The 19,907-nt window shown below is 36.6% G+C and overlaps 1 protein-coding gene across 2 annotated transcripts in view; it reads right to left on the reverse strand.

Annotated features, from left to right (window-relative positions):
- Positions 1-19,907, reverse strand: part of xylb (xylulokinase homolog (H. influenzae)) — a 50,587-nt gene that overhangs the window by 6,265 nt on the left and 24,415 nt on the right. Inside the window, exons 16-19 of one of the 2 annotated variants that reach the window (XM_047811486.1) lie at positions 15,342-15,400; positions 12,266-12,353; positions 2,317-2,411; positions 1,719-1,887 (exon numbers count right to left, since the gene is read on the reverse strand). In XM_047811486.1, coding sequence (XP_047667442.1) covers positions 1,861-1,887; positions 2,317-2,411; positions 12,266-12,353; positions 15,342-15,400 — 269 coding nt within the window. In that variant the 3' untranslated portion in view covers positions 1,719-1,860. Of the gene's footprint in view, positions 1-1,718; positions 1,888-2,316; positions 2,412-12,265; positions 12,354-15,341; positions 15,401-19,907 lie in introns of those variants that run through there. The other variant, XM_027149357.2, reaches the window with a different exon arrangement.

The raw sequence follows: 19,907 nt of genomic DNA on the forward strand, positions 1-19,907 counted from the left end.
TAAAGGTGAGCAAAATGGCCTAGAAATGGCATTGGCTGTGTATTAATTTTACTAATCCTAGTGAGTTATTTGAAGAAAAAAAAAACGTTCATAATTCTGGTCCTTTTAAACAACATTAAAACGGGTAAGTTTTTTTTTAACCTCGGAATCACTGAAGAAATCACAGACAATAGCGCCAACGACATGGTTAACACGATCCATACATCAGATTTATCAGACGACTGCTGTTTCTGACATGCACATAAAGAAAGAAACACCTTTATATTGAGCAGAAGGAATGACCTTCAGCAAGGAAAGAAGACAAAGCAGCAGCGCAAAACAATAAAAACAATTTCACAGTTTGCTGTTGAGCTGTCAGAGGCAACCTCATGCATAACGATCAGATTTATGTTTAAGTTAAGCCGTCATGAGGTGTTAAACAACAAAAATACTGTTCATTTTAGTGATTCGCAAAATGAAGCCATCACAACACACTGCAGATCTCAACAGTAGTCACGAACAGGAAGCTCTCGTTCAGAAAAGAGGTTAGAAGAAAAGGAGAAATTATACAAGCTAATTAAAGTTGAGGCATTAAGTAAACTGCGTTACCTTATACAAAGTGGTTTATCCTAGTTTCCAAGTTAAATCTGTGGTTAATATGTCAATGCAGCAGATCTGTTTCATGACCACAACCATCAGTCTCACGCTTTCTTTTATAGTTCTGAAATGAGCCTTTGCTAATGATCTGCACAAGAGTTCTTTTCTGATATAATTAAATCACTGAAGTGGTTAAACCATTAACATGCCATTATTAGAATTAATATTATTACTGATCTCATCATCATCCTCATCATCATCAACAAAAAACCATCATTAATGGATCATAAAGCTACACTTCACAAGTGTGCTGCTGCATAGCCTTCCCATGTGGGTGTGTGTGTGTGCACACTACCTTCTTTTAACATTTTAGATTACACTATGTGAGCATATTATTTGTAATTATTTGTGGGTTTTGTGTGAGCTGAAGCAGTGTAATTATTCAGCTATACTTTTCTATACAAGTTTGTAATTTTGACCATATTAACTTCTTAATACAAAAAGGTCAGATGTTCCTCACGACCAATCTTTTCTCTAAAAGCATGTGTTCAGATGAACCTCCAATGGATTTCATCTAGAATAGATCATAAGGTTTTGTATAATCTTGTGCAGTCCGTGCCAGCCTCAAGTGCACGCTGTCGTTAAAGCAAATAAAAAGGAACATAACAAGTACTCAAAGAAACCCAAGAAACTGAGCTGAAATTCATGAGAATCTTTCAGAGATTCTACATTCCAGTCAAGATCTTGTCTATAATATAATTTGTAATGAAAACTGTAGTATAAGAAAGCAAAGTAGAAACATTTTCACTCGTGCTCTCTTTTTTTGTATCAGACTTTTGGACTTCTTTCTCTAGTTAACATACCTTTTAATTTGCATGAATCTCCTGCACAAATTCTAGCATTGGATTCCTCCAATAAATTATATTTCTTTGCCATTCTGATAATATATATATACTGTATTGATGTATTTATGGATGACAAAGCATCATCCTTTGATTTGTCCCAGACCACCTTTTATATAAGGTGAAGCGCTTTGATGGGGAAAAAACTTTGTGTTTTGATGAAAGAAATCTATATTAAAAAAACTGTTATAATGCATGTTACAACGCAAAGCTCAAAACAACATTTATTTATTTTTATTTTCTCCTTTCGGCTGCTCGCTGTTCGGAGACGCCACAGCAGATCACATGGTCCACATATTATATTTGTCACAGGTTTTACCCCAGATGACCTTCCTGATGCAATCCTCCCATTTATATCCGGGCTCAGGACCGGCACTGGGAGTTAACCCTTATGTGGCCGGTTAGCGCCCTGCACAGTTATCAAACACAGAGATCACTTGGGGGCTGCAATATTAAATCCTTACTCAAACAAGCTATACAGCAGACTGTATGTATGTATGCATTACAATGTATTAAATCAGCCCCCATAGGCTCTTCATATATTAATTATGCATGTATAATGACCATTGAACATTGAATACACTAGCCATTGTGCAAATCCCCAAAATAAACCATAAAATAATTGGATAAAAAAGGAAATTCACAAATTCTGTACATTAAACTGTTTGTGTGAACTAAAGCAGGAATGTACAACAGTAGAGCAAGCCAATCTTTCATACAGAACAATTTCAATTAAATTTATCCATGGAATCCATATGTGAATTGAATTTTTTGTTGATCTAAAGCTTGCAGTTGAGCATGTGTGAGCTGGTGTGTGATGCTAGTGGTATTGGCATACCTTTTCAGCTCCTGGGGTTGGTTTCACTGCGAGCTGTGCTCCTGGGGCTTTACTCACTGCCTCTGCAAATGACATTCCCATTTCAGCAGCAAGTCCTATGGAAAAATATCAGCAATATAAACGCAAAGCATTAGAAAAGTGCACAGAGGCTTCACAAGCTTTTTCAAACAGCTTATGTCTTCATGTTCAGTTTTCTTTGTGTGTTAGTTGACCTTTGGTATATCCAGCATTTTTCTCTGCTCGCTGGTTGTAACGGAAATGAAATTTGGAAAATAGTATAGTAGAGGTGAGGATTTAAAGTGTGCCTGGAAAACCGAGGCTACACAGTGATGAATAGTGGAAGAGAAGCCCGATCTATGTACAGGAAAACGTCTTCATTTTCAGTCATGATTCTGATGACATGTCAATGTTTTATAAACCAAACAACCAGCCAGGCCATGTCAAGTAAACTGAGAAATATGCAACTGACAGTTCAAGCTGAAACTAAAACACCTTGAAAACATAAATCACATGTGCATCATACCATATCGATTGAATACCGGAATGACCAAAAGAATAAGTATAAACTCGGATGAGGAATGAGATAGAACTGGTGGAGGTACAAGTTAATTCAGTCATGCTAAACCATGATTCATTTCCTTTCAGGAGCAACAGAATATAAAAGCAGCACAGTCAGCGTTAAACAGTAAAGGAAAGTGTTTGTGTGGAAATGCAAGATGATGCAGTGGGGAAGTAATTATCCGAAACCAGCAGTATATATATATATATATATATATATATATATATATATATATATATATATATATATATATACACACATACATACATACATATACATATTATCATGGTCAAATAGCCCTTACACAGCCTGGAGGTGTGTTTGGGGTTATTGTCCTGTTGAAAAGGTGGTGTGTCCAAACTTTTTATATATTCTCGGGTCACGGGGAGCCTGTGCCTATCTCAGGCTTCATTGGGCATCAAGGCAGGATACACCCTGGATGGAGTGCCAACCCATCACAGGGCACACACACACTCTCATTCACTCACACAATCACACACTACGGACAATCTTCCAGAGATGCCAATCAACGTACCATGCATGTCTTTGAACCAGGGGAGGAAACCGAAGTACCCGGAGGAAACCCCCGAGGCACGGGGAGAATATGCAAACTCCACGCACACAAGGCGGAGGCGGGAATCGAACCCCCAACCCTGTGAGGCAAACATGCTAACCACTAAGACCCTATATATGTATAAAAAACAGGGAGGTGTATTCATTCAGATTAATAATAACAGAAAAGTCACTGAGACTAATTAAATAATGCCAATTAGTAAAAAAGTTACAGAGTTAAACATAATGACATTAACAAAGTTTAAAAATAAAATAGAAATACAGGCACAAAACATGAAGGAACTGGTGATCGTATTTGTACACGCAACACGTATACTATTGGTTCATGAAATACTGGACACCTCTACAGTAACTGTGTGCAGAGGCTAACCAATTAATAATTAACCAATTTTCACACAACCAATATAATTTTTACCAGAATTTATTACCACAGCTTATTGGGTTTTCAAAATTTATCTTCCAAAGTGCCAGCCAGGCAGACTTGCTATGAAATATTTATGTCTCACTCTCTCTGAAACCAGAAAGTCAGGCTTGCCAAATCCATGTTTTATAATTGAGCTGATTATCATGATTTTGATGTTAAGACAAATTATATCAATGGTACATATTTAAAAATACTTTTATCTATTGCGGTCATGCCTTGTGATAAACTGGTGTCCTGAGTGCGAGTCTATTCCCACCACATACCAAGTGTTTCTGTGTCAGACTCTGGATTCACCATCAGCCAGTCCAGAATAAACAGTTAACAAAGCTGAATGAAGCATTACAGTGATTTTGGAGTTTAATTAAAAGACTATATTAAGGTCAGATTTGAATGCTGACTTTTATAGTTTCCTTTTTTCGACAGTTTGGTTAGTTTTGAACGGTCATTAGGTTGATATGCTTTTTTTTCCCCCTAGAAGAAGTTCTGGCAACCTTGACCTTGATCCAGGCAGCCAGCTTGTTAGTTGGGAAAAGTCTGCAGAATGTCATTAACTAGCCATGCGGCTGATTCAGTGTAAGTCGTTAATTATAGTGCTGCATACAATCATTACTGTTGTCAAATTCCTCTAAAATTACACTTGCTTTGGTAGTAAAATGCCTTTTGTTGATTGTTGAAATGATTTAGTATTGAAATGCCTTCAAATATGAATGAGCCGTTATCCTCAAATGTTGCCACAGACAGAGAAAACATTAATATAGGAACACTTGGAGGAAAATCACATAGAAGCAATATCCTAATTTTATCACCAAATTTTATGTTTTCAGTCATTTTAGACTACACACTAACATTTTATAGTCAGTGATATTTATCTCAATATAACATCTTCACATAAAACCCTGCAATCTCTAGCTTGTGCACATGGGGGAATAATTTGCACACTAGGGCTGCATTCAAATTGGCTTCCAAAATGGCTTCACCAGACAAATTATAACATACTGGTGGTGTAGACTATTTATCAGCATAACAGTATGAGAGTATCAGCCACAGGGAAGAAGACTCAAACAGGTGCCCGATGCATGGCTACACAGTATATCATGTTTAAGAGATGTTAAAAAGTGTTAGACTGCTGAGAAAAAACTATTTGCTCCATTTTCAGAAATTCTGCACATTATCGCATTGTATTGGTTTGTAGTACTATAATTTAGAAAACTGACAACAGTTAGTTCTTTCATTTCCTGTGTGTAATGTACTGTATCATGTACAGGCATGTGGTAGCCTAGTGGTTAAGGTGTTGGGCTACCAATCGGAAGGTAGTGAGTTCGATCCCAGGTCCACCAAACTGCCACTGTTGGGCCCCTGAGCAAAGCCCTTAACCATCAATTGCTCAGTTGTACAAAAATGAGATAATGTAAGTCACTCTGGATAAGAGCATCTGCCAAATACTGTAAAAGTATCAATTATGTTATCTTCAGGAGTAAAAAATTACCACTCTTCTGGTACAATAGAAGATACTGGAGCATCAGTTTCTTCCTGATTATTTAATAACAATTACATGAATGCTTGTCTCAAGTGTGTTTTCAACAATATTCTGTGGACAAATGAGTAAAATAAATGTAAAATTTGGCCTACATGGGTTTTGTTATGGCTGGACAAAACCAAATACTGACTTTCACAGTAAGAACCTTATACTGTACCAACAGTCAAGCACAATAGTGGTAGTGTGATGGTTTGGGGATAGTATGAGTTCTGGATGCCATGCAGTTACTAAAGGAACCATGAATTCCTATCTGTATCAGAGAATTTTACTGGAGCATGTTGTAACTAGTAACTAGTTTGAGACTAAGGGAGAAAAAATGACTTCTCATATAAGGGCAGTGGGTGTTGCATATCAAATTAGCGTATTTGTCCTTCACTCAAGATCTCTTTTATGCAATATTAGGTTTCAGTTGAAGATCTGATGACATTCGGTGTAAAAATATGCAAAAATACAGAACAGACAGGGAGCAAACTCGTTTCATAGCAATTTACATCTAATATAAATTTAATTAATACAGCATTATAAACACTAGTGTGAGGCTAAGACTTCATAGTATATTAGCAAAATAATAAAACATGCGATTTCAAATCTTCAAATGTGTTTTTTCTTTACTCTACATAGAAAACACTGAGAAAATGAATTCCGACAGCACTGGGTGTTAGACGGTTGTTGTTGCTGTTGTATAAGGTAGCTAACATCAAAACAAGATGTGACTTATCCCTCATTTCTGAAATTGAAAAAGAAAGTACTATTGTTTAAAGTCAATATGTGATCATTTTTATTGCTTATTATAGTTTTCTTATAATTAGTTATGTGCAGATTGGTTTATAATTAGTTTTCACTTAAAGTCCACATGAAAACACAGCTGTTTTAGAGTTTTTTGTGTGTCTCTATGCAGTATATTGTACAAGGCAACATGCAGTATTCTAAAAAAGTGGAAAAATATAATACTGTGAAAATGAGCAGGCCTTGTGCATATGAAGGCAACTGTGTATGTGTTATTTGTGTGTGTGTGTGTGTGTGTGTGTGTGTGTGTGTGTGTGTGTGTGTGTGTGTGTGTGTGTGTGTGTGTGTGTGTGTGTGTGTGTGTGTGTGTGTGTGTGTGTGTGTGTGTGTGTGTGTATGTTAGAGAGATGAATGTTGGCTTATTTCTCAGTATTCTCCATTGAATATCCTAATTCTCTAACTGCCAATGGGAAGAGGGATCAAAAATCAAAAATTCGGTGGCAGGTGTTTTATACTGTAGGTGAAATTATAGTGGCTACTGTGGAAAACTGTCAAGAACCTATTTCCTCAACATATTTCCTCACTGAATTCCTGTTTTAAAAGAAAATATGCCTACAGAATCAAATCATAGCCTTGAAACCATTTCAGTGGCAAGTTTAATGTTTTAAGTAGGTCCATTTCCATTTCATTCTCTGTGTATGGTCCAGAGTGCTGTATTCTGTAATGGTAGACACTGAAACTGTGCAACGGGGAACCGACACATACATATTTTAGTTCTACGCATATTATAGTTACACAGATACACCCCTCAGGTGGCTGTGTGAACTACTGAGAACTAGGGTTTATAAAAAGTCATTTCTTTTAGAGATTACACCTCCAGACATTCCATGTTGTTTAGGACTAGGAGGCCTATGAGATTTGGTTACGTTAATGAAGGCAGAACCGATTCAGAGACGGGGGCACTCAACAGCGAGAACCTTCACTCAACTCGATATCCCCCATCTGTCTTTCTCGCCATTAAGGCTGACACAAGAGCAATACTGATACTAATGCAATCAAGTCAAGGAGAAATTGAGACAGTGGTTTATGATGATGAACCACTGGCACCCTTCTCTATTCTATACTGCTGATGGCCACAGCAGAAATGAATAAATAACATGAATGAATAAAACAGAGTTAGACGAATATAATAAAAGTGCACTTGTGCCAACCTGAACACCATTCTCCATTGCTCATGTAGGCTACGATCATTTCAAACCTATACATCTGCTTTAGCTTTTAATTAACACCCCGAGGGCCCTCATCAGCCTCGTCTCACGTCTGAGTGACTGGATTATGATAAGACCAGATGAGAAATTAGAGCAAGGATCCAGAGAAGGCATGATTAAGTTGATGTGTCATCCATCTGAGGTTTTAGCTAATGGCAGAGACCCAGTCTTTAATATCAATTCGCTGTCTCTTATGTCTTATTTTCCACAAAGTGTTAAAAAATTACAGATGGGCCACTTCTGAATTAATCCAGTCTTGTAGTAAAATTATGTGGAAATGTCTTCACCGGCCACACTGAACTAGAGAGTCAGATTTACAAGATTTTATAAATTCTGATTTACTTTGTATGCCTGTTTGTGCATTGATCATTGCAAATCACCTGTAAAATTCAAGTTATGTTCACTGCGAATTAAATTTAGTGACAGCTGCAAAACTCCCTAAGAAGCCAAAGCTCAAAGAGAAAATGGCATAATGGTGACAGAATTGTCACTTTGAGAGTGCAGCATTCAGTAAATCTTCCGGTAATACAGCTAAGCCAATGCAAGTCAGCAATAAACAAACAAATGAACTCTTTCCACTTTAAAAGGCCAGTGAATGCACTACTGATCAAAAGGTTGTGAGTTCGCACCCCAGCGCCACCAAGGTGACAGTCCTGGGCACTGAGCAAAGTCCTTAAACCTCAATTGCTCAGGTGTATAAATGTAAGTCACCCTTACAGGGAGTCTGCAAAATGCAATAAATGTTTTTTTTTTTTCAAAAAAATTTTTTGTCCAAATTCAATAAATAATCATATTTGTCTTTATTCATTTTGGATCACTTTCTTTCAAGTAATATGAAACAACTTTCTTTCAAGTAATATGAAAAAACTGATTTTTACATTACATTTATGGCATTAGGCAGCCACCCTTATCCAGAGCGACTTACATTTTTTAACAACTCAGCAATTGAGGGTTAAGGGCCTTGCTCAGGGGCCCAGCAGTGACAGCTTGGTGGACCTGGGATTCAGACTTGCAACCTTCCAATCAGTAGGCTGACACCTTAACCACTAGACTGCAACATTTAAAGCATTTATCACATTTGCGCTTGCAAATTAAATTTATTATTTGAGTTAAGCATGTCAGCAAACTCCATATATAAAAAATTTATTATGGGCTATTATATTAATTTTAAAAGTAATCCATTAAGGTGAGTCACATTAGTGAGTCTTTTATACACTGTAGACCTAAAGGTATGTGGATATCTGACCATTCCATTCGAAAACCAAGTGCCATTATTGTGGAATAGTTTCCCCTTTGCTATATAATTACTTCCACTCTTCTAGAAAGGCTTTCCTCTAGATCTTAGAGCATGGCTTTGGGGATATGCTCAATCAGCCACAAGAGATTTGATAAGCCCATGCAGTGGTAAGGAATCCTGGCTTGCAATCAGCATTCTAATTCATCCCGAAGGTGTTCGGTAAGGTTGAAGTCAGGGCTCAAGTTCATGACACTCAAGATCATCCATCATATTGGAAAAGATTTAAGTCTAGTGAAGGGAAATTGTAAGGCTACAACATACAAAGACAATTTTTTGAGGCAACAGTTGGTAATACATCCACACTAACTAGACTTTCATGAATACCACTTTTACTGTATAAATCATAATATTATTATGATGTAAAACCGAATAAATCTGATTGTATCCAAATTGATAAACAAGGCTCAGTTTGAGATCTAGCATGAACATTATTATAGCAAATTAATGTTGGGTCATTTAAAAATAGATAGATAGATAGATAGATAGATAGATAGATAGATAGATAGATAGATAGATAGATAGATAGATAGATAGATAGATAGACAGACAGACAGACAGACAGACAGACAGACAGACAGACAGACAGACAGACAGACAGACAGACAGACAGATAGATAGATAGATAGATAGATAGATAGATAGATAGATAAAGTCACATTCAACATCACATTCAAAATAAACATAATGCAACCATTAATGATTCAGCATTAAAATCATTCAGTCATGTTAGCTGTTTATTCCGAATTTTGTAAGCAAGCAATTTACCTGGACCTTTACCAATTTTAATTGAATACCACAGAATCGTGTTAAAACTCCCGTGAATCACTGTAGTGAGTCATGTAACGTGTAATTATATGTGCCTGATGAAACCGGTGATTAGGATGTTAGACACTGCAGCTCATAGGAAGCTGTTTAGATTAATCGACTGCAGAGTCACACACTGTTACACGCTGAATATTTCAGCACTTCACCATTTGGTTCCTTTGTCAGGATGAAAGCATAATATACATAGTCACGTATTTTACTTTTCCCCGCATTATCGGTTGCTGAATCATTAACAATAAGCACTGAAGACCATTTGATTGAAAACAAAAGAAAGGCTATGACATAGGACTGTATAGAACAGTTACACAGACAAATCAAGACCTTGGAATTACTAGGTCTGACAAGTGGCCTAGAAAAAAAATGATTTTCTGTAATAAATATGTAATACGCATGTCACTGACAATATGTAAGAGGTTTCACATAAAAATATTGCTTGCAATTATAAAAAAAATTGCTTTAAGTTCTTTAGATTTATAGCTTGATATCTTAAAATGACAGAAGCTTACTTTCCTGCATTTTAGGCTGTACAAATGTGCACTGTACATAAAACCTTAGACTGTTGTAGTGTTGTAAAAAATCTTAGTAGAAATAATTAAGATAGTATTCCTTACAATACTATAACCAAAGTAAAGTATTAGGCCTTGCAAAATATTACAATTGCTGTCATAAGACATATGTAGGTGATGTTGTAGGCCAAAGATGTTCATTGCAACCAGATTCGGGGCTGTCAGGCCTAGTCAGTCTGAGCGCATTTGTAATAACTACTTGTTATGTAGAAGGGAAAAGACCATTGTTCCCAGACCTTAGCTCATAAATTGTTATGGAAAATGAAGAACACCATGGTTCTCAGACCTTGGTCCATAGCAATAACATGTTATGTAGAATGAAAAAAAACAGTGGTCCACAGACCTAGGCCCTGAAAAATAAGGGGAGGAAAATCCATAAATGGGCATATGGGTGAAAGGTAATGGGAAATAAGGGGAAATTGGGTCAGTGTATTTAGAAAACATAGGAGGTGATTCCGGTAAATAAGGTGATATGGCACCTGGGCTCCTAGGAGCACCAAGGTATATATTGAGAAGATATCTGAGGTTTGTTTGGTTCTTCGGGGGTGAAGGTGTGTGTGCACGTGGGTGCATGGGTGCGCGCGGGCGCGCGCCCGTGTCCGCGGGTCAAGGTGGGTGTTTTTATTTTTGCAAGGTCGTCGCGAGAGTTCTTGTTTTTCTTGATTGATTTTGCATGACATGCTCTTTTTGGGGGTTTTCATTTGTTACTTTTAATTTGGCAACTTTGTTACTTTTAATTTGGCAATTTCTCTTATAATTTTTTGGCTGATTGACCACAATAAAGAAGTCATTCTCATCCAGGTCTGAGGAGTTTTCTCAGTATTTTTGTAGTAATTATAGAGTTAACAGTTAAGTTTAACTAAAACAGTCTTTAGTAACCAAAAAGTCTAAGTGTGGAGATCACCCTGCGATGTGTCGACTTGGAGACCGGCTCTGAGTTCCGACAGTAGTATATTTATTTTTTAACCTTTTATGTTGTCATAGAGCTTAACACGCTTAACTCAAATCACGTTAACGCTGATATAATGATACTGATCCAAAAGCAAAACAAAATAAACCTTTAATGTGGATTAAAACACTAATAGGAACAACAGGAATGTAGTCTTGATGCCATGTTAAACAGATAATAAAAAAGTGGAAGACAGTATAATATACTATAAAATACTTAAAATATAAATGTATGGTGAGAGTACATTATTTAAATATATAGTTTGATATATTGTAAAAAATGCACACACTCGCTCTCTCTCTCTCATACACACACACACACACACACACACACACACACACAATGACACACACACAATCACTCACATACAATCACACACACACAGTATCACCAGTAGTGATAGCACTCATCCAGTGGAACAACATGGAGGTCATGAGTTCAGATGCATCAGCGGCCTCTAAAGAAAAGGCATGGCATTTTCCCCCGTCAAATAATTCCTGCCTGCTTCTCCTTCCTATTTAATTAACCAGAGCTTCAAGAGAATTCAGAATCCAAGAGTACAAAAAAACAAAAGTGAAAGCTGCTGCTCAGGCAAGCTTTTATATGTAATAACAAAGGAGCTTAGGGTCACACATTAACACTCCATGCAGATGGGAATGCATTGCCAACCCCTTGTCAGTTAAAAAAAAAAAAAAGGCAAACAACAGACTGAATAATAAAAGAATAATTATAGACTTACTCAAGAATTTAAAGCTCCCTGTTCCATTATAGCAATTAAGCAATAGGGTGTATAACATGCGATTGAGCAGATCTCGGGCTCACTCAGGCTTGATGCTTTTAAACGACACTCTCCGTTAAGTCATATTAGTCTAATCAGATTGATGAGTCTGTCTGGAGTGCAGTCATGACAAGATGTAGCACTCTAACAGGAATTCAAACCAAGCACTCACAAGAAACAAATCTGGGCCTTTATATAACACTCAGAGCTGTATGCATGATACCCAGAAGAGTTGGATGATAAACATTAATGAAGGCTTAATTAGACAAACGGTTGGGAGAAACTATGAAACTGTACATCGAGCCCTCACTTTGTAATCACTTATCCTCTCAACTGTTGTGATCAGGTGTTTGACATTTATACTACAGCTGTTCTGCTGATTATTTTCAATAAGAATAATCAAGAGAAATAAGATCTCTGTTCATATGTAAGAAGAGATAATCTTACCATGCACAGCTCTGTAGGCGCAGCCGAGGCAGGCGGAGTTGGCCAAGTCGATGGTATACACTGGAGCGTTGAACACGTCAGACAGAACCTGTGTCATTGAGAAGAGGTCATGCTGATTATATTCCTGACACGATCTCAGATACAAAGGTGGAACACATGGCTGCTTTACACAGATGATCATGTATGCCTTTATACAATGTGATCTACTGATGTATACCATCATCTAAACCTCTTCTATGCCAATATGTAACAATACGCAAGCACATATACTGTACATACCATGCTTTTTGGTTAAATATTTTTTATAAGGAGCTGCTTAGTGTGAAAAGAAATTGTCCTTTGCATTGTTTTATAATATCTATATATCTATAATAATGTCATAGGAGCAGTAAACTCATACACCCCCCCCCCCGCCGCACTCACTCACCCACCTAACCACTCACCCATCCACTGACTCACTCACCCACCTAACCACCCAATTCTTATGAGAGCAGTAGTAAGATTAAAAAACTCTTCACTTTACAGTTCTCCAGTGTTAAAGTGTTTCTGTTTCATTAGGATGAAGGAAAATAAAAGAACGACTTTGCTCAGCATAAAGCATAGTATAGACGAGTGTAGACGGTTTCCGAAGACACTAAACATCCCAGATGTTGCTGTTTATGTTTATGTCCTCTATCCATTTTTAAACTGTAAGGAGTCATCACACCATGCAGTGCTCTTATTTTCAGAATCAGGCATTTCATCCACGAGTGCGTTTTAAAAACTGGAAGGTCATTAAACGGTGCAATATGGTGTAATACACTATTAAATAGTGCCATGTAATATAAATTGTTTGTGTTCCATTATAAACAGTGGAGACTAAAGGCAGCACTGAAGCCAGAGATTTAATTTGTAGCCTGTGTTTAGCGGTTAACGGAAGCGTGGTGTGATGTCTTGTGTTCTCTGCTGTGGAAAAAAAAACAGCCTAAAAGATGTAATAACCTGCAACATTTTTGCATTCGATAAAGAAATTTTTAATTACTGGTTGAATACTAAAAAAAATAGTGGTTGGTCAACCCCTACGTCCCGATCAGGGTTATGGTAGATCTATAACCTGTGAATTCAATACGGCTCTAAAACAGAAAATACACCTTGGATTCTGACATCACCAGATTCTCACCCACAGACAGTAACCTGCGCTCAGGTTTGAAATAGTTACCCTGAATCTGTGAAATAAGTTACACCAACATACATCCTCTATCCATATAATGTATATTTTCTAATAAGAATTCTAACTCACACTAAAACAGAGTTTAAATGTACATACTTGGAAGATACAAGCACCGTTATGTGTTAATATTGCTAGAAAAAAAGTGTGCTGGGGGAGAATCGGCTGAACTATTCAGGGATCATAGCATCAACGAGTTTCCACTGCTGAGTCCTTGAGCAAAGCTTTTAACCCCACACTGCTTAGTTGCTTTTATCCAGAGTAATTGGAAGTCTCTCACTCAGATCTATAATGCAACCAATTTCAGGTTGTTTTTTTTTTTTTGCATGCTGCTCAGTGGGGTCCAGGTTAGGTGATTGTCTTAAACAGCTCTATCTTACAAAACACCTTTTTTTGGGCATTTTTTATATTTTTCAGCCCTAATATATTATGAATTTTTATCAACATTGACACAGTAAAGCTTTCGTAAGGTGGCTTTCCAAATCAAACAGGGAACTGAAAATGGACAGAATTACTAGATGATTCATCTATCATAAACTAAATTTAATGTTTTTACACCTCTGAGACATGCGCACACAAAAAAAATTAAGCCATAATTGCTTAATGTGGTTTAACAGCAAAAGCAATGTGGTAATGCAAAATATTCCATTTTATATATATATATATATATATATATATATAGTATGTCAAGTGTTTGTTATAAATACACTACTTATTTGTAAGAAACAAACAAACAAACAAACAAACAAATAAATGATAATACAATAAAATAAATAAACAAATTGCTAAGCAATAACATCTGCATTCAATTTTGCTTTTCAGATTAAGTGATAAAGTGATATTGCATAATAAAACATAATAGAATATAGTTTATATATAAATGAGAGCTACAATAGATAGATAGATGTATAGATGTATAGATGTATAGATAGATAGATAAATAGATAGATAGATAGATAGATAGATAGATAGATAGATAGATAGATAGATAGATAGATAGATAGATAGATAGATAGATAGATAGATAGAATCATGTATAAATAGCTTTTCAGAAATAAGTCTGGGTTTAAGGTATCATCACTTAGAGCTGGACATCATATGCACTAGAGATACCAGCTCTCCTAAATCTACTTCGTTTTGCCACATATAAGCCAAAATCTGCACATTTTTATCATGAAGGAATAACAGAAGAAAGATATCAGAAAGGTAAGCCAAAATGCTGAGTAACTTGCACTGTCAAAGGAAATATCTGTTAATTTTAGTTTACATTCATTAAACATTTTGCGGATTGTAGCATGGAACTTAATCTGATGAAATCCTTTCGTACTTTTCACTTGAGCTAAATTTATTTACATAATGTCATACAGGCATGAACAACAAGAAGACAAAATACTGTACTGTAATCAACATAATGTTCAACATAATGTAATGTTAAATGCTTTGGGATTTGTGTGTGCAAGTACAAAGCGCATAAGCTATGCTACATAAGTCTCTCTCTCGCCCTCCAAAAGGAAAAAAACAAACAAAATATCAATAAATATCCATTTACTGAATATGCATTTATAGGCATGCAAACTCAAGTGCTTGCCTCTGCATCCTTTAATCATTCTTACAACAAACTGAACAGATTGAGAGATGCACAGACAAAAAAAAAAGACACACAGACAGACAGGCAGACAGACAGACCCACATTTTTGTTCATTATGAAACCACAATGTGACATATTTTAGAGAAAGTCCTTCTAATTTCATGAAAACAAAGCACTGCTAAGAAAGTCACGCAAAGAGCGTTTCAGAATTCTGATTGTCGTCAAAGATAAGCATGCATTCATCACGCGATTTGTAATTGTCTGCTGTTTTTTCTCCATACCTGAAGTATGTCCTTGTTAGATGAGGCACCTCCTGTTGCCAGAACTCTTGTTCCTTGCACTATAGAAAAAATAAATAATAATACTTTTACAGTAATTACAGTAATGTCAAATGCGAAGCATGGCCTCAGGGATACACCATTTCAACCATACACACACACTATTAAACATTTTATGTACTGGCTTTGTTGTTTCGCTCATAGGCTGAAATGACAACCTTTTCTATATTTATAGCACTAAGTGGTCTTTAAGGACTTAGGGTTCAAAAGAATATTTAGAGCTTTTATATTGTGTATATATTGCTCTCAGTTACATAAGGAGCTGTGATAAATTCAAGCTCTGCTTTGCTAAAAGGTGTGAGCATGTAAAACATGTGCAAACATGTAAAAACTTTGAAAAAGAACATGCAAGATGGTTTACTAACAGGATCTATAGAGGATTGCATGAGTAAATGAACAGGACTGGCCTGTTTTGCATGTCTAGGTTTATGAATATGCAATCTGGACTGATTCTACCTAAAATTACAAAATGTAGGACAGTGTGAATGCACACTGATTAATTTTGCATTCACAATGCAATTTAGCATGCCGGAAAGTGTCACTTCAGAAAGGTGATGTTTTTATACATATGCAAAAAATGTCTCTGTACTTCGCTACAGTCAGTATAATGTTTTTTTTCTGTCCAACTACTTCTTTAATGCCTTTCTTGCTTCTGACCATCGATGCTGTCAGAATAGGTGGGCTGAAATGGATGAGATTTCAATGGTAACAAAACACAAGCAAACAAATTCAAATCATAAGGCAAAACATTATCCAAAAACAGGAAAAAGTCAGCAGGCAATTTGCAGAAGTCCAAGTCCAGAAAACAAAAAATATACAGAGAGAGAACAATTACAAAAATAAAAGAGAGAGAGAGAGAGAGAGAGAGAGAGAGAGAGAGAGAGAGAGAGAGAGAGAGAGAGAGAGAGAGAGAGAGAGAGAGAGAGAACCAACATGATCAAAAGGCTTGGTGAAGGCAGGTACAACACACTGATCATTACTTCACATTGACTGAGTGTTTATAAGTCCTTATTATACTGACTGGTGCGACTGGGTACCCGTGTGCATGATTACAAGCCTGGTGAATGTGAACCTCAGTGTTATTGGGAAGTGTAGTACAGGGCGGCCATGTTTGTATGCTGCGCTGTGTTCTCTGGGGACGAGGGAGCTGAACTGACCGAATCATTATGGCTGAAAATCAAACGTGGCTTTCAGTCGAGGCTGGAAATAAAAAGTACAAAGTTTATTTTTTAAGAATCTGTACTTTACACAAGTTTCCTTGCACATAATATGTCTAAATTAATACAGTCAAAAAGGATATGTACCCCTGATTTTGACTCACTCCATTTGCACTCCATTTTGTCTAGAATTATATATCAAATCAAAATGTTACTTTTTAGTTTCTGACAGATTGCAATGTGCACTGTGGTCTTGCACTGTGGTCTTGCACTGTGGTCTTGCACTGTGGTCTTGCACTGTGGTCTTGCACCGTTCATAGGTACAGTATAATGTTCATTTGTATTGACACTGCAAGCAATAAGCATTTGATCATCAAAAATGCTAGCTAATATTTGAAAGATTAGAGCTTTGTACCTCAACTTGAAAGAAGAATTTGAAGCATTTGAACTTAATTTTCTATTCATTTCAATAAGCAGTTGCTCTGATGTCATGCCATACCACAGCCACAGCAAATAGGACAAAGCCCACAATGACATGTCTCCCTCTTGCAGTGCATTATCATCATACCTTCCTGTGCTATATTAAATCTCATCACCAAGCATAGCCTTGGGGTGCCAATAAGAACCAAGTGCAACCGTGATTGATTTTCTTGCCTTGTTCATGCTCTTTTATTGTCCACCAATGACTTACGTACATCAAATGTCAAAATGGAGAAGGAGAAAAAAAAAAAGCACCACCATGTAGGAGGTAGAGAGACAGAAAGACAGAACATTTTATCTACATAGCTCCCATTGTATAAAAAAACATAATAGAACTCCTTATAATAAGGCAGTTTCAAATATTGTGAAGACGCCAGTAATGCTGCCATTCATGTTTTCTCTAACATTAATACATGTTAATATACTGTAAGAGCCAGGTTGAGGTTATACTGTATAGTTGCAGAGCTGAAAGCCTTGAATGTATGAATATCTCTGTTCAGAAAGTCTATAAATGTGATTTTTGATTACGAGCAAAAAAGCGGACATCTTTTCTATCTCTATCTCTTGGCTATTACTATTGACAAACAGAGCAGTAAAGTAAGCACGGAGCTGAGGAAGCACTGAGCCGTTTATTTTTGCTTCTCTCATCTTAGAATGGAAGGGAATCTATAGAGCATTGCATGTGTGCAGGCTTCTGGAATCATCAAATTCATTTAATGGATAGTAATAAAAAAAAAATTCTTAAAAGATAAGACTGTGGCACTGTATAGGTTCAAATATATGCAAACACACTTATTGCAAATCTGATATAAAATTAGCACTTGGGGCATCTAAGAGAGCAGAAAAAACAAAAATACTTATTAAAAAACTAATAATTCTTAAGGCTCATAAAAGCCATTAAGCACCACTGTGGATATGACACTATGATATGATAAAGAAATCCAATGTTGAACATGAGCAAAGCCAAAACAGACACAAGATCCATTTCTGGCATCTGGAAAATGACACTTTAACCCCACAACATGCCGGAGTACAAACTCTCACCATCCATTTACTCGTACACCCTATTATGCTTCCCTAAGCAAGCAAGGTGGCTGATCAATCGGGTAATCAATTTGCCTTGATTATAAACGTCACACTGTCAGATTACACCGCTTCAATTGAGATCAAAAAGCAGCCAACATAAAAAGTCAGGATTAAGCTTGTTCCAATATGTCATAATTTTAACATGATAACAGATAAAATAATATATTTTACCACAATTTGAATATAATCGCCAAACTGTACTTAGCTTGCTGGGTTCAGTTTTAATATAAAGATCACCGAAGTCAAAGCGACAAGTCTGTCCATTACTTTTAGTAAGATTTATAGATTTACCTTCAAAGAGAAGGTCGCATCTGTCCAAAACGTGGCCTTCAAATACATCCAGTGGATGAAAGCTGACAAGACAGCTGTCTGTACCCTGCTGTCTGAGAAGGACAGTTTTAGATTATAGAGCCACAAAGCTGTCTATCTAAACTGACTCCTACTAAATGTAAGGGAGAAACTATATTTATAAGAGTTTATATATAGTTTATATAAGAGTTTATAGCAATGAGTCTATTAAGTATTACACTGTAATATACAAGCCACTTTATTAGGAACACCTAGACTCTTGCTTAATCACGTGGGAGCACCACAGCTTCAGTTAACGTTACATCTACATCTAAAAATAGGCTATCGGTGACTTTAACTGTGGCATGATTGTAGGTATCAGACAGGCTTGTTTGAGCATTTCAAAATCTGCTGGACAGCATGAGTGGAATGGAAAACAAAAAATATCCAGTAAGCAGCAGTTCTGTAGGTGGAAAGGCCTTGCTGATGAGATAGGACAAAGGAGAAGGGCTGAACTGGGTTGAACTGTGAGGAAGGTTACAGTACCCATGAAGAGGATGTGCTACGGTACAACAGCAGAAGACCACTTCGGGTAACACTCCTGTAAGCCTAGAACTAGAATCTTACACTGTCTTTCCAACAGCAGAGAGCTGAAGGTTAGAAAAACATGATCTGAAAGTGGGCATCATCTAAACAATTAAGGGTGCCTCCTGAGGATATGTCTCACCTGCATCTCACAGCTTCTAGCATCTTTCAAAATAGCCTGAGTGTGTAAAAATTCCGAAAGATACAGTAAGGCCAAACGAGGGCTTTGCTGAATGTGCTTACTGTAGAATAGTTGTGAAATCTTCTCCTTTTTTTTTGTAAATTTGTACTTAAACAGATCTATTTCTGCCAGGATTCAGGTCGAAAAGGCAAGTGCACTCTCCCACACAGAAACCACAAATGAACAGAATGAACCTTCTATTTTAGGAGATACGTCTTATATGAATCCTACTGCCGCATACAGAAAATGATAGAAGGATTAGGATTAACATTAATCACATATTTGCATTTCCCATAAATACCAGGTGAGTATGTAGGGAACACCATCAATCCCACAACCAGGTGAATACATAAATACCTCTACAATATGTGCATAATTATGCCTGTACATACGGTCACTGTTTGATTGCAGCAAAGATGGTGTCGTTGATAAAGTACAGACTCAGAACAAGCAGAAGAGCGGATATTATAAAGATCTGCATGACTCGGAGCTAGCCGTATCTATGCAGCACATCAAATTAACTAGATTTTATATGAGTATGTATTCCATTTTGTCTAATATTCAATACCTTCTAATTTGTGTAAATAATAAAGAGCCAGTCTTGACATGACAACCTTAGGTATTGGATTTGAGTCTCACTGAATCTCTAACATTGCAACAATACCAACACAGAACATTATGAAAAGTCTATTTGCTTCTTTTTTATTTATTTCAGCCATGTATCAGCCATGA

The sequence above is a fragment of the Tachysurus fulvidraco genome, chromosome 3 (assembly GCF_022655615.1).
Source record: "Tachysurus fulvidraco isolate hzauxx_2018 chromosome 3, HZAU_PFXX_2.0, whole genome shotgun sequence".
Taxonomy (NCBI): domain Eukaryota; kingdom Metazoa; phylum Chordata; class Actinopteri; order Siluriformes; family Bagridae; genus Tachysurus; species Tachysurus fulvidraco.